The sequence below is a fragment of the Abramis brama genome (genome assembly GCF_963993115.1).
Source record: "Abramis brama genome assembly, chromosome: 6".
Lineage (NCBI taxonomy): Eukaryota > Metazoa > Chordata > Actinopteri > Cypriniformes > Leuciscidae > Abramis > Abramis brama.
In genome coordinates this window covers 38,902,109-38,918,223 of record NC_139968.1, presented here as the reverse complement: position 1 = coordinate 38,918,223, position 16,115 = coordinate 38,902,109, and the positions used below count along the sequence as shown (strand labels likewise).

At 38.1% G+C, this 16,115-nt stretch overlaps 1 protein-coding gene across 5 annotated transcripts; it reads right to left on the bottom strand.

The window, feature by feature from the left end:
• Window positions 1–6,488: 6,488 nt before the first annotated feature.
• On the bottom strand, window positions 6,489–15,826 carry LOC311084478 (uncharacterized protein). Of its 5 annotated transcripts, none has more exons than XM_084116531.1 (11): window positions 15,481–15,826; window positions 13,124–13,408; window positions 11,973–12,260; window positions 11,684–11,803; window positions 11,489–11,533; window positions 10,173–10,217; window positions 8,814–8,855; window positions 8,342–8,383; window positions 8,242–8,268; window positions 7,716–8,078; window positions 6,489–7,158 (listed from the first exon to the last, which is right to left on the bottom strand). In XM_084116531.1, the coding sequence occupies exons 1-11, from the start codon at window positions 15,566–15,568 to the stop codon at window positions 7,010–7,012; spliced, it is 1,494 nt and encodes a 497-aa protein (XP_083972657.1). In that variant the 5' UTR covers window positions 15,569–15,826; the 3' UTR covers window positions 6,489–7,009. The 5 variants fall into 5 exon arrangements, with proteins under 5 accessions (XP_083972657.1, XP_083972658.1, XP_083972659.1 ...); XM_084116532.1 differs by having other exon boundaries at window positions 8,342–8,380; XM_084116533.1 differs by lacking the exon at window positions 8,242–8,268.
• Window positions 15,827–16,115: the final 289 nt, after the last annotated feature.

The window sequence follows — 16,115 nt, the reverse complement described above, 5'->3', positions numbered from 1 at the left end:
TATTGTACTCTTTACTCCACTACATTTCTATCCATAACTGTGAGTACCCGTTACTACTTCAAAAAAAAAAAAAAAAAAAAAAAAAAAGGAAAAAAGAAACATCTCGGAAACCCTCAATTTGTTGTTTCCCTCTCAAATGTGATTGGATTGTGCAGGCGCCACTGATTGGGACAGCCTATCAGCAATCACCTTCAGCTTTCCGCCAAAGTCAACTCCATGGTCAGATTTCGATAAGAGACGAAACCATGGACGAAACAATGGATGAAGACGCAGCAGGTCCATCCCGGGAGCAATATTTTTTTTCCCAGGATGGTAGGGGAAGACTCATGAATATTCATTAGGGAAGTCATCCCTGATTGGTCTTAACCCCAGTGATGGGTAGGTTTAGGGGCGGGGTTATGGAGGTCATAAGACCCCCAGTGACGGGTAGGTTTAGGGGTGGGGTTAGGGGTAAGTCATCAGACCAATCAGGGATGACTTCCCTAATGAATATTCATGAGTCTTCCCCTACCATCCTGGGAAAAAAAATATTGCATCCCGGGAATGTGCCAACCCCGTGGCCCCACCTCGCCAGACTATTTCAATTTTCTCAACAAGTTAATGATAGTTTTCGCTTCAAGTGTTTGCTGTGTTTACCAATGTAAGCACTGTGGCAGGAGTAATGCAATATTTAGAAAATGTACTCTTGTACTCTTGATACTCAAGTACTTTTAAAAACAAGTACTTTAGTACTTTTACTTAAGTAGACATCTGACTGTAGTACTTTTACTTGTACTTGAGTAATATTTAGCAAGGGGTATCTGTACTTTTACTCAAGTAATGTAGCTGTGTACTCTGTCCGCCTCTGGCGGTCACTACGGGAACCAGAAAGTGTCCGACTTCACAACTTCCTCCCCGCCTGCACGCGGCTACTCTCGCTGATCGGTTACATCCAGCCGCAGCGGATGTCGAACACACCTTCAGTGTCAGTGTGAGAGGGGGAGTGGTCAGCGGCTAGAGCGGCAAAAGCCAATGTGTGCTATATATTTAACGATATCTTTTGCATTTCTAATCCAAACAACTGCACTTACTCGTGCCCATAGCAAGACACCTGTCAAGTTTGAAATCCATTGGACTATTGGTTCGAGAGATAAGCGAATAACGGGCACACCGATAGACAGAAAGACGTTCCTGTAATTTATAGATAGATAGATAGATAGATAGATAGATAGATGGGCCACTTTAGGCTCACATTCAGATTACATATTGCCATGAGTGCCGCATCTTTACCTTAAAAGGCCCACATGTGATTTAAAATATTTGGGCCATATTTGCCATTTTACATGTGGGCCACATCAGTCTCACATACATTTTGTCTGGGCCATAAGAAGGCCTGCAGTGCCGCATCATTGCCTGAAGTGGCCCACATCTGGGTCTGCTATCTGGGATTTTGAAGCAGTTATATTCATTTTTGAAAATGTATGTTTTTAATAAGTAACTAAATGAGACCAATTGGGGTCTTCATGCTATCAAATATTGGCTGGATTTGTGTTTATTAGTCCAGTCAACGTTAGCCATTCTGAATCTTGACTGGATTTTTCAAATATATTTTTTGCAGACTTAATAGAATATGTTGTCTTAACTAAGCCCAAGCAAGAATATAAGTATTTTAAACTAAATATATATATATATATATATATATATATATATATATATATATATATATACAGTGCATAAGTTTAGACACCCATACTAAAGTTGACTAAAAAGAGGAATAAAAAATCATCTTTTGGAAACTGAACTTAATGCCTTAATTTAAAAAATTAGGAAAAATCCAACCTTTAAGGACACCAATTTTCTTTGTGAATGAATAATGTATCGTAAATAAATAAATGTTCTTCCTTAAAATACAGGGTGCATAAGTTTGGACACCCCTATGTTAAATTCCCATAGAGGCAGGCAGATTTTTATTTTTAAGTATTTTTTTTTTTTTTTTTTTAGGATACTATGCATCCTGATAAAATTCCCTTGGCCTTTGGAATTAAAATAGCCCCACATCATCACATAGCCTTCACCATACCTAGAGATTGGCATGGTTTTATTTCAGTTAGCCTAATAGCTAGTTTGATTTGCATTGAGAGATGATCTTATGGAAAGTACCCCATGCCAAACTCTAGGTATGGTGAAGGCTATGTGATGATGTGGGGCTATTTTAATCTAGGCAACGGAACACAATTGTGGTCATATGACCATTATGTTTTAAAGCCCCTTCCATTTCCCCTTGGCCATGAAGTAGAGAACCTCATGGTGCTGTAGTAAGCATGTTTTTTTCACAAAAATATTTTTTTTGCATGTAAAAGTAAAATTTCTTACTGTCAACTTAATCAACTGTTGTGCCAAAGCAAACTGATTCAGGTAGAAAAACTTATATCATACATGTTGATGAACTACCAACATATAAAACCATGTGATGATGCTAGCTGAAGATAAGCCTGAATTGCTACGAGAGATCGTTTTTTCCTAAAATGTGGCGGTGGGGTAAAGTGAGACAAATGCTGTGGGGTAAAGTGAGACATGAGGCACAAGTTAAGTTTAGTCTTAAACATATTTTAATGTAATATTACATGACATATGTGTTATTTTTAATGTCATAAACATAGTAGAAAAGCCATCATGCCAAGGCAATACACCAGGAAGAAAACCTGGGGCAAAACACCCCTTGAGGAGATGGAGAGTGCAGCTGCTGAGGTCAAGGAAGGAAAGAAGTCTATAAGAGCAGCTGTAAGGGAGAGAAATATTGACAAGTCAAGCCTCCTAAGATTCATAAAAAAAAAAAAAGGGGGAAGTAATATCAGTAGCCTGGGGGGCAGTAGCTTAGGCAAAGAGGTGGAGCACCTTCTCCGTCTCACCTTGTCCAAATGGAGCGTTTGTCCCCTCCTCGACAAAACTGTCGTGCTTCCCTGGGAGCCTGCTAGGGAGTGAAGTCAGCATGGGAATCTCGTCCATCTGCAATCTCACGGACACTGTCCGTTTTTGTTTTCGGAGGAGGACCTTCCTCCACCGCTTTTCTCCAGGGGTGTCTCAAGCCCCTGGAGTCGCTTCGCCGTTTACCCAGACCGACTGTTCGACAAGCATACGTTTTACCTTTGGGATCAACCGAGAAGCCCTGGACGGTGAACCGCGATGTGCAGGCTCCCTACACACAGGTCTCGCTCCACTCGGGCCTAGGCTCGAGATGACACGGCCACTCATAGGGCGCATGAGGAACCATCCGCCGGGGGCAGGGGCGGGAGGCATCTGGATCGAGGCCGTAACCGGGAAGGGTGCTTTCAAAGCAGGGGGAGGCGCAGGGCAAAGTTTGTCTCTTAAGACGTGCCAGGGGGGCCCCAACTAATCCAAGCCTCCCGACGCGCCCGCGGCCACCTTTGCGGACATCTGTTTCAGACGGGCCATCTGAGTCTCCCGAGGTCAAAGCGCAAATTGGGGAGAAGCAAGCTGCTCCATCCCCAGGCGCGTCCGAAGCTCCAATCGACTGGGCACCCCGACTTGACGGCCCGAAGGAGAGGGTGCGCTCCTCTGGGCCCCAGGCAACCTGGAGGCGCCTGTTTTCCATTACCTAGTCCGATAAGAGTGTCGTCTCCCTCCTCTACAACACCCCGAGCGTCTGTGTTTGGACCGTCGTTGCTCCAGCAGGAGCGCCAGCAGGTGTACGGATCTGACTTTGACCGGAGATGACCCACCCTCCCGGGGGCCGGCCCGGGAGGTCTGCGAGCATGGAGCTCTTCTTCAAATACAAGATATTTTTGGACATTTTTACAAGGAGGAATATCCTCCAGTGTGTCTTTCACCCCTAGCTCACCCAGGACGGTGCACGTTCACTGGTGTGCACGCCCTGGCACCGAGGGACTGGGTGTCCAAACCAGACCCTATTTACTGGAAGTCTTGCCCGCACAAAGTGCACTTTCTCTGGGCTGGGTCAGGCTGTTTCCCCACCCGGTCTGACCACCACGGTTCTCTGGTCCATGTTCCTTGTCCGAGCGGAGCATTGTCCCTCCTCCACAAAGACCCGAAGGTCCGTTTTAGGACTGACTTTGCTCCAGACGGAGCTCCAGCGGTGGCTGACAAATCCGAATCTTGCTCAGGACGGGCCACCCTCCCTGGGCTGGCCAGGGGAGGTCTGACTGCATTGAGTTTTCCAAATGAATCACAATAATTTGGACATAGTTCATAGTTTTTAGGAGGAATTTCCTCCAGTGTGCCATTCACCCTTAGCACGCCAAGGGCGTTGCACCTTCACTTGGATGCGCACTGGTGGGTCATCAAAAAATGTGCTTAATTGACCAATCTCCATGATTCTGTTACTAGTCCGACATTAGTTCTGGAATGTGTGGTTGTCAAGCTAGCTGTCAAGATTCTTACTTTTACAACATGTGTTGTTATGAAAGTTTCAGAGTGGAAAAAGTAAGTGGATCAGTTTACCCCCAGCTGGTTCACTTTACCCCCTTGATTTCTCTGGTCTGTCTCAGTTTACCCCTAAGCTGGGGTAAAGTGAGACACAAGAACACTTTTTTAAAAACAATCATATTTTCACTGCCCTTTATCCTGAATACATTCTAATAATTTCCACTGCTAGGAAACATCCTGAATTAATGGGAAATGTGTAAATTTGACTGATATATCATTTTAGCTCGCTTAGAGGGGAACAAATGTAAAAAATGTCTCACTTTACCCCACTCTCCCCTATATATATATATATATATTTTATTTTTTTTGTATTAATTGGCATTTTTACAATGAGTGAAGTTCACAACATAATTTTGGGAGGAGTGAACCCATCTAATCTTTCAATGAACTGCAGATCATATAAGCAGCCGCTCACCGTGCTCTGGCATCAGCTGTTCTGGCGTCCCTCCACCTCCCCCACTCCACCAACATAATATAGGCATCTTGCTACCATACTCATAATCTAAGCATTTGTAGTCCCACTGGGGGGTTTACCTATAAGCTCGAGTTGAAGCTGCTTCCTTGAGCCCCTCCATTGCGGACAGCAAGCCAAATACGCTTAAAGCAGCACCAGGTAACTTTTCAACCTTCATAATATATTTCCAAAACTCTTGTGATGGTACATCGACTTACAATAGGTTGAATGACACGTCTGCCATAATCTTCGGGTTTCGGGTAGTAACCCGAGAACAAAAATGATGTCCGACGATTTGTAACGCGTTGTGTTTATTCCCCAATCGAACTCGTGTAACTGTCTGTCACACGTTCTACCGTCCACAGCATTACTTGATAGACAAAAATAGGACAAGAATGAGCATCAAACAGAAACAACCCGCTTACGGGGTGTTCGAGGCGCACATACAATACAGACTGCGGACAGTTAAACAGGGCGCGCGCAGCTCTTAAAGGGGACACACCTTATTTCCACTCGTTACAGCTTCCATCAGACTGAACAGGGGCCGGTATACAGGGGTGAGGGGATCAGGCCGTGAGTGAAGAGACTGCTCTGCGTGAGTGCTATTTACGACAGTAACGTTAAATACAAGTAGTCCACAGCGACTCTAGGGGTCGTTGTTTGACCAAAACGGAATTCTTACCTAGTGGGGCTTTAAAGGTGCACTAAGTAACTTTTTTACCTTAACCGAACAGCTTCAGAGTCATTAGAATAGTTATATGACTTTTTTCGGGTTGAATGGTGGTCGTCTTGCATCCCCCAAGCGCCTGTGAGCGGAAAAACCACACTTGCAACTTTGGGCCGGCGGGCCTCAGCGTCAGGAAGTATTGCGTGATATCAGGTCTCACGATGTAACGAATTGCTTTACGGCACTGCACACAAAGCTAGGAAAACTTTGTCGGAGGACGAAAGAAAGAGGAAACGGCAGACTGACCGAGCAAGAAGTCAGACTCGAGTAAATATCGTTCTTGTTGATGGACTAGTAGACATCTTCAGAGGTTATCTGTGCCTGTTTGATGTCCGACGCTTTGTAACGCATTCTGTCAGGAGGAGAAATAGGGATAGCTCACAGATGAAGTTATTACAGAGGCCAGACAGACTCACGGAGGCGATTGGCATCTCACAACTTGCACTTTATTCCCCAATCGAACTTGTGTAACTGTCTGTCACCCGTTCTACCATCCACAGCTTTACTTGATAAACAAAAGTAGGATAAGAATGAGCATCAAACTGAAATAACCCGCATACGGGTGTTCGAGGTGCACATACAACACAGACTGCCGACGACAGTTCAACAGGGCGCATGCAGCTCTTAAAGGGGCCACACCATATTTCCACTCATTACAGCTTCCATCCTATTGAACAGGTACCGGTATAGAGGGCGGAAGGGATCAGGCTGTGAGTGCAGAGACGGCTCTGCGCGAGTGCTATTTACGACAGTAACGTTAAATACAAGTACTCCACAGCGACTCTAGGGGTCGCTGTTTGACAAAACGGAAAGCTGCATAGTGTGCCTTTAACCTTATTAGCTTAAAGATTATATGGGCAAAGGAACTTGTGAAAGTTTTATTAGTTGATCAAATGTATTTTATATTTCATAATACGGAGTGCATGTTTTCACAGTAAATTTACAAAGAGCATTTCAAATATCACAGTATGTAAATAAACACTGGCCTGAATATTAAAAACTCAATATGCTCACAAATATTTACACAAACGTTAATGGCAATATCTCACTCTCAATGTATTATATGAAATGCAAAAAAAACTTAATACTGTTTATGTATACAATACAAGTTTCATAACTGTTTTGAGACTGTCATGTTGAATGATTTTGGTTCAGAGATTAGCATAATGAAAATGTTAGTGTATTAAAAGCATGTCTTTAGCACTATATTTAGCAAAATGTTCTCATCAAATATAGTTATCAACACATAACAAGCACCTGTTTTTGCATACGGTCACATTACCTGCACTTAATGAATCACTTCTTAACCATTAAAAAAGTGATATGCATGTGTGTAAATCCGTATAGACTAAATCTGCCGGCTGGCATTGTCATGTGAAATTGTGTCACCGTTCCCCACCTGACTCCTCCTCATTCTCATTGGATAAAGTGTCTGTTGGCTCAACAGTATATGTACTAGTGTTGTTGGGGTCCTCTTCTGGTATCAAGGACAACATTGTCTCATTTAGATTATCCCCACATATTTGTGTGGCAGCTGTAGAAAACAAAGAAACACAGAAGGGTAAAAGACAAAAAGCCATAGAGTTAAACTGCACTGTATAGCAAATTAAATATTCATGTTAAAATGGAAAAAAATGCATCATGTGACTCTTGATTTCAAACACAGATTTACGCTATCTTTACCTGATCGCAATTACACACTGTAAAAAAGTTGCTGATTTAAATTTTTAAGTACAATCAACTTGAATGTTTAAGTCATTTCAACTTAAAAAATTGTTGAATCTTGTATGACTTCTATGACTTCTTGTATGAGTTAAAGCAATGCAACTTATTGATCATGTAATTTTTTACAGTGTCTAATTATAATTCTACACACAGTAACACAAGCATAGAGATATGGTCCTTTTACTATTTATTTGGTGAAAAAACTAAGAATATAAGCTATTAAAAACACTAATATTGTTAAGTGTGGACAGAAACATATTATTATTATTATTATTATTATTATTATTATTACTATGGTGTAATAGTTGACTGGGTTTTAAAAATTCAAAAAACAAGTGAAAATAGAAGTTGGCTTAAGCTTCTCACCACGGACATTGACTTTGATTGTTTTCATGATAGGATTTGTGTTGCTGGCAATCTCAAGTTTAAAATGCCCAGTGTCTTTGACTCTCATGTTCTTGATAGTGAGATTTCCAGTTTTATTATCCAGCGTCAGTCTGTCTTTGAATTTCCCACCAGGACCATCCTTTACTGAGAACCTATCATTCCTTTTATGGCACACAGCAATGACTTTAAATAAGGTTGTGGAATCAGACACTCTGGAATCAGCGTATTTCCATCGTAGTCGATCATCTCTCGGTAAGTCAGCAACACCAGAGTTTAGAGTGACAGTTTCTCCATGCTTCACTTTTATTTTCTTCATTTGATCTTGCCCAGCGTTAAACATATCTGGAGAAAAGTTAAACATGAATTAAACATGCAGAGGTGGTATGCAAATAATATCTTGTTAAACAAACCTTAGGTTTCTGTGATATTGGAAATTATAACATTTTCTTTGTGGATTTACACCGCAAGCAATATGGTAAAGTTGCTCACAAGAGAGGGATCTTACCCTGAAGTGGATCACATTCTTCCTGACCTGTTCCAACAAGGATTTTTTTTTATTAATTGTAATGGACAATGAAAACGTATATTGTTTTAAAGTAACTTACTGTTTGGTAAATCTCTCTGCTGATTAGGCATTTCCCCATCTGCTAAAGACAACAGATCTTAATCTGATTTGGACTTGTTAGAGCCATTTCTTCATTAATAATTTTGTAATATTTTCTCTTAAATTAAGAGTGATTGTGTTTTTTGATAAATGTATAATTTGTATAATTTGTATAATTTGTATAATTTATAATTCACGTGCCTTTGACTAGTTATATACGTGTGTTATATGCGTAACAACTTTGAAGAAGAAGAAGGAAGAAGGTTTGTTAGTGCTAGACAATCTTTTGACCGTAGAAATGTGTTTAAATTTCTCTAATAATGTAACAAGACAAAGAAAAAGGAAAGCTTTACAAGACAAGTTATAGATTCATGCATCAAATCCTTTGTGCAAAACCTTTTTGGAAATAGCGAAGAAGGGGCTCAAACACACAGAGAGATTCAGTTGGTGCTCACAGTAATTCAATATCTTACCATTATTTGGATGGTCAACAACATCAGCTCTGTGAACTGGATCTGTTTAAACAATAATTGATGCAAGTTCACTTTTCGATTGTGGTTTTCAGAGTAGTGTGTTTTTTCTTTATTTATATTGTCCTCCGGAGTGAAATTAATTTAGTCAACTGCTCAAAAATGTTTTTTTATATCTAAACATTTTTAAATCAAGATACATTTACTTGAAAAAAAATCTTCCATGGTTTGATCAATTTATCAGAAAACAAGACATGATATCTTATGTCATTTCAGTGAGGTACTGTGTTGTAGGTACTGTTTACTGTAACTGTTTACTGTTGCTGTTTACTGTTACTGTTTTACTGTTACGGTTTACTATTACTGTTTTACTGTAACTGTTTACTGTTACTATTTACTGTTACTGTTTACTGTTACTGTATACTGTTACTGTTTACTGTTTAATGTTTACTGTTATTGTTATTGTTATTGTTATTGTTACTGTTTACTGTTACTGTTTACTGTTACGGTTTACTGTTACTGTTTACTGTTATTGTTACTGTTTACTATTATGGTTTACTGGTACTGGTACTGTTACTGTTTACTGTTACTGTTACTGTTACTGTTACTGTTTCTGTTTACTGTAACTGTAACTGTAACTGTTTACTGTTACTGTTTACTATTACGGTTTACTGTTACTGTTTCTGTTTACTGTTACTGTAACTGTTTACTGTTACTGCTACTGTTTCTGTTTACTATTACTGTAACTGTTTACTATTACGGCTTACTGTTACTGTTACTGTGTACTATTACGGTTTACTGTTACTGTTTACTATTACGGTTTACTGTTACTGTTTACTATTACGGTTTACTGTTTCTGTTTACTGTTACTGTAACTGTTTACTGTTACTGTTTACTATTACGGTTTACTGTTACTGTTTACTGTTACTGTTTACAGTTACTGCTTACTGTTAGAGCCATAACTACATAAAAAAATTATATTTACCATTATATCAAATTATGTTTTTTGATAAATGTATATTTTGTGTTATTTGTACTGTATCACATGACTTTGACTAGTTATATACACGTTATATACGTAACAATTTTGAAGAAGATGGAAGAAGGTTTGTTGGTGCTAGACAATCTTTTGACCGTAGAAAAGGCTAGAATTAATGTTTTTGGAACGTGAATACGTGCAAAGTAGATTTGAGTTTGATTTCTCTAATAATGTAACAAGACAAAGAAAAAGTAAAGCTTTACAAGACAAGTTATAGATTCATGCATCAAATCCTTTGTGCAAAACCCTTTTGGAAATAGCGAAGAAGGGACTCAAACACACAGAGAGATTCAGTTGGTGCACACAGTAATTCAATATCTTACCATTATTTGGATGGTCAACAACATCATCTTCTCTGTGAACTGGATCTGTTTAAACAATAATTGATGCAAGTTAACTTTTCTATTGTGGTTTCAGAGTAGTGTGTTTTTTTTGTTTTTTGTTTTTTTCATATTATCCTCCGGAGTGCAATTAATTTATTTAACTGCTCAATTTTTTTATATCTAAACATTTTTCAATCAAGATACATTTACTTAAAGAAAAATCTGCCATGGGGTCCGAAAAATAAACTTGCATGAAAAGTTTGATCAAGTTATCAACAAACAAGACATGATATCTTATGTCATTACGTTACTGTTAACTGATACTGTTATGGTTTACTGTTACTGTTTACTGTTACTGTTTATGGTTTACCGTTACTGTTTACTGATACTGTTATGGTTTACTGTTACTGTTTACTGTTATGGTTTACTGTTACTGTTTACTGTTATGGTTTACTGTTACTGTTTACTATTATGGTTTACTGTTACTTTTACTGTTTACCGTTACTTTTTACTGATACTGTTATGGTTTACTGTTACTGTTTATGGTTTACTGTTACTGTTACCATTACTGTTTCTGTTACTATTACTGTTTACTGTTACTGTTTGACCAACCATCTTTCTAATCATAAAGAGAAACTGTGGGCTGTCAATCAGAGGCTGCGTCTGAAATCGCATACTCTCGTGAATAGGTACTTATTTTGAATAAGTAATGACTTCACGACTGCTAAAATAGTATGTTCTATATGTGTGTAGTTTGAATGTAATCCGGACGTACTACATTCACTATGTTGTCATTATCATGTGACATACCAACGTCATTTCTTCCAGTTCTGCCAATGACTGTCATTCATATATCCTTTCCCGTGGCTTCATGGGATTGTAAAGTGTCCATCATATGCACACTTCAGAATCCCGCCAGAAGTAGAAGGTCATCCGGGTACTTTTTGCCTACTTTTTTACAAGTACTGTGAATTCGGACATACTTCTTTTGTCACATACTGTTTTTTGCCTACTTTTTTGTGACCAGTGCTGGCAAAATGAGTCACAATAAGCAATTTTTCAAAAATGAGTTATTGTTCTTTTCACATGGTCTATTAAAAAAAACTTCAGAATGATGTATGATTTGTTGGAATCAGACAAAAAATGAATGAAAACAAAATGAATTTGAAATCGATAGAGTCAGCGAAGTCAATGTTGAGAAAAATCTCAAAATACTGTACCAACAGTCTAAAGACATTTCTGTCTTTAAAAGAACTTGGCAAACACAACAGTCAGTACATATAGTAATATATACTGTATATGAAGTATTATTTTACCACTCTTTAGAGGAATAGATTCCTCCGGTTTCACAGCAGTCTGCTCTGTAATAAAATAATAAAATAATTTATACAGTGAAGCAAGTAGCAGAACAATCAATTTCTACCACAATCTAGCAGATTTTTTTTTATTTTGGTTACAAAGTTTTGTCGTTACACATTATTCTCATTGTATCAGCTGTATGTAACACTTACCAGTTTCTTTTGCTTTTGCAGATTTCTTGTAAAAGTAAACAGCAGCAAGAGCCAGCACAGCTGCCAGCAGGAGGACACCAACACATATACCCACTATAGTGCCAACAGACAGTCCTTGTGCTGTAACAGAGAAGGTATAGGTCCAGTAACTATCTAATGTATCTTACAATACCTGTTCATGATCTGTTGAAGCTGTGAGACTATTTTGCACTACCTTGTTTTTTGTTTTCACTTTTAAAACCAAATATTGTATGTTTACATGGTTATGTTAGCCTGGTTATAGATATACCTGCACATGTGTGACAGAGTGTGTTGATGTCCAGATGTGTGGTCTGGTTGCTGATGGGATTGTTCAGCACACAGCTGTAGGTGTTTTTATCCTGATATTCCACCTCCAGAGGTAGAGAGAGACTGATGCTGAGATCAGACGCACTGATGCTGGACAATACACTGATTCCTTTGTACCAGGAGAGAATCACATGACTCACATTCAACACTGATGAACACACCAATGAACATGAAGATGATGATGAAGACGAAGAACAGTCTCTGCTGATGACAGGAACAGGCAGACGAGCTGGAAACATGACAGAATAATCAGGCTGAAGATAATTTGAATTAGATCTGAATGACACCTTAAACCAGTAGTTTGACATGTTTACAATTGTATTGGCATTTGATGTGGGAAATCTATTGGCCTCACTTTTTTTAATCAATTTTGTTTAATTTAATATAGATCTTTTTTTTTTCTCTAGGTTGTAGGTACTTTATAAAACGTTTGTATAAAAGTTCTAAAACTGATGTGTTTTACCTTTGGAGTAATGTATTTGCAGCAATTTAAGGAATTACGTAGGAATATAAGGAATAACTCTGGTTAAAAAAAAAAAAAACATTTTAAGTTCCTTCAATATTGTCTATAGCAGAAAATAATTGACTCGTCACTCAGTTCATCAAGTGTTTTACCTTTGGAGTAATGCATTTACAGCAATTTGTTAAGTTGAAGCAATATAAATTATTCAGATAATTATACCTTATTCGAGTTGTCAAGATCATCCTTTTGATTTTGGAGAATTGTTTCAGTTGGGTGAACTTTCTTAGATAACACATTTACCAGGTTTACATAGTCATGATGACATTACACATGACAACAATACACAAGTTGGTACAAAGTTTCATCAAAACATGCTTAACAACAGGCTCCATTTGGTAGAAGTAGGGGGAGGAGTCAGAATAACAATAATAAACACAATCAGTATGTCGGCTTTGTCTACAACAGTTCATGGGCAAATGACTCGAGTAACATCATAGACCTTAAATAAATTCCAATTCCTTTACAAATTATAGATTAAGTAATATTTATTTTAATGCAAACTTATGTTAATTTCTGCACATCAAAAGTATCGATAGAGATAATACCACTGAAAGACTTGAGCTACTCACCATAGACAGTAACATTAAACGTCTTGTACAAGCTCCTGCTGAAAATATTAAATTTATACATTCCAGAGAAATCAGCTGTGATGTTCTTGATGGTAAGAGATACAGACTGTCGATCCACTTGCAATCTGTCTTTAAATTGCTTAATTTCATAGTTCATTACTATGACAATATTGTCAGGTCCAAAGGTCCACCCTGTCACATCTTCACTCTGTATTTCATCAGTGTGTAGAGTGACTGAATCTCCCTCAGTCACTGGCACTGACTTCACTGCATCACCAAACACACCTGAAGAACAAACATAAAAGTTTATTCAGATTTGATAACAAAACCACAACACAGTAACTATGTGAAATGCAAACACGAAAGTAAGCAGCCTTTGTTTGGTCCAGAGTTTGATATAAAACAACATACTGTAACACACAAATAGCACAATTTCTTCAACCCAATTATGCCTGACATGTAGTTTAGTTTCTTTCTTCTGTAGAAGATTCTTCAAAATATCTTTGTTTTGTGTTCAGCAGAAGAAAGAAACTCGTACAGGTTTGGAACAACTTGAGGATGAGTAAATGATGACAGAATTTTTGGGTGAACTATCCCTGTGAGTCAGTCATGAAACTACAGTACAGTTTTAAGCAGTAATTAGACTGCCATTAAAACAGACATGCTGATCTGGGTTTTCATCATCAATTTATTTTCTGAAAACGTGCAATTGCTGAAATAGAAATAAACTAACAAAAGTCAAGGGCCCAAATCACTAAACACTGATCATCATAATGGTGACTTCAAACTAAACATTTTCCACCAAACATCAACATCTAAACCTCTGTTAATTTTCAATAAGAACTTCTGTAGGCGTCTGGCAGAAATAAAGTCTGGTTAGTAACAAGTGAAGCTGGTAGTGCTGTTTGTGGAGTTGTTTAATCCTCCTCTGCTGAGATCTTCAGATAATTAATGTCTTCTTTTATCTTCAATTGATTTTATGTAAGTCTGTGTCTGGAAGTCAGTTGAATTTTCTGTTCTTGTTTTTTCTCCTTCAGTGATTCTGCTTGTTAACAGCAGGTGTTCAAATGTTTGAAAGAATGTTTCGGGAACATCATGCAAATCTTTAAATTACGTTCTATAGGGAACGTTCTTTAGGGAACTGGGCATTTTTATGTTCATGCAAACAATTGCCTATAACTTTTAAAAAAACATCCCTTTAGCATTAAGAAAACTGCAAACAATTGCCTATAACTTTTAAAAAAACATCCCTTTAGCATTAAGAAAACTGGACATTTTAACGTTTCCATAACCAAAACAGATTTTTTGGAAAAGGTTCTAAGAACAAATTGGGAAGATTGACTTCCCCATGTGAAGATTGAGAACGTGCTCAGGACCGTTTGCCAAGGCTGTGTATACTACAGGTAATAATGTTGTAAAGTGTTCCATTTCATAACCCCTCAAAGAATCGTCGGGAGCCATGAGTATTAATTTTGTTTTACCTGTATATGTTTTATTGACTCTCAGTCATGGTAGCCATCAACTTGCATTATGAATAACTTTACAATTCTACTGAAGAATAAAAAAAATAAAAGCCAATTTAATTTTTTGGGTGAACTATCCCTTTAAGTACACATGTAAGTGCACGCCAGTGGGGGAGTGGGACAGTCGTGTCTGTGAAAGGTACAAGGCATACAAGGCAAGGCAATCATCACTAGAAACCGCCCTCATACACAACTAGGCTAGTACAAGCTGCAAACATTCACTATTTCTCAAGAAGGAAACACTTAGAGCCAGAGGCATTTAAACTTTTAGAAAGGAAGATCGGTGTAAATTGTTCTGATAATGTTTTCTGGTAAACTGGTAGGTTAAATGTGTAGCGTTTGAGGAGCAGATATTTAACACAATCTCTGGAGAGAGGTTAGTTGTGTTGCTGTCAGAAAACAACACGCTGCTTCGTTTAAAACTGACAGGGTTCAGTCCATGTCATCTAAAAGGTATTTATGCAAATACCTTAAGAAGAAGGAAAATGTTATCTGTAGTTTCTGCTACAGCCACAAATACTAGGAAATGTGGAAGAAAGAGCTACAGATTACGACACTGTTAATAGATCTGATCGACTACAAACATAGTTTTAAAGAGTTTTTTATTTGTCCCGCCCCTCGACCGCTTTATGGTGACGATCGCTTGCCTTGCCTTAATAAAGGTCAATATCATACTATTCTTTTATTAAAACACTTAGCCTATTTAAAAAATGCACACGTCTATTTTGTAGTAATGTATAGCCTATCTGCAGTGCTGTTAAAAAAGTTTAATAAAGCTGTACAGGCTCAAACGATTGAAATCGAAAGTTAAAAAATGTTTAGCCTACAACTTACCGTCTATGTGCAGTAATAAAAATGAACAAATGAAAAAATTGCTCTTCATATCGCTGTAGAGTTTAGTCAAATCTGAGTGAAGAAACATGAAAAGTGATCGAAACGGGCCGCTCCGAATGTTCGTCCCGTCAGAACTTACTTCTGAACCGACAAAATGCACATTTTGAAACTTTTTTTTTTTTTTTTAAAGACACTTAACTCAGCCTACTGCCTGAGATCCACTGGTGTCTATTCTTGATGACAGTTGTTTGTTTCCACACACACAAAAAAAGAGTGATTTAAACTTCCTCAGAAGAAAGCTCAGAGCGGATTACACGCTTGGTCGCACGCAATAAGAGAGAAATGGACTATATCGCCATCTATCACACAAAGGTCACAAAGGTTTCACTTCACTTTTGTTACGTAAGTCTACATGGCTTGATAATATCAAGTTGATATTCATGACTAGCTTTTCCAAAAGTTTTCTTATCTGAGTCTTCTCTCAAAGGGACATATAGACTTGTTATGAGCTGCAACAAAGATTTTTGTATTTCACGAGTTTCTTTTCTATAGCCTACGAATGCCCTTAAAATTATGAAAAGTAAAAATGCAAAAACGCTCAAATGCAACGTTTTGCTATAATAGAAATTATGAAT

Bases quoted from the DNA above. Each gene is read 5' to 3' on its own strand.
- LOC311084478 (XM_084116531.1), bottom strand. From the start codon at position 15,568: ATGTTTCTTCACTCAGATTTGACTAAACTCTACAGCGATATGAAGAGC. The intron at 8,384-8,813 runs GTAAGATATTGA...TGTTGTCTTTAG, and splicing joins TGTTGACCATCCAAATAATG to CAGATGGGGAAATGCCTAAT. The intron at 8,269-8,341 runs GTAAGTTACTTT...TTGTTGGAACAG, and splicing joins GCAGAGAGATTTACCAAACA to GTCAGGAAGAATGTGATCCA.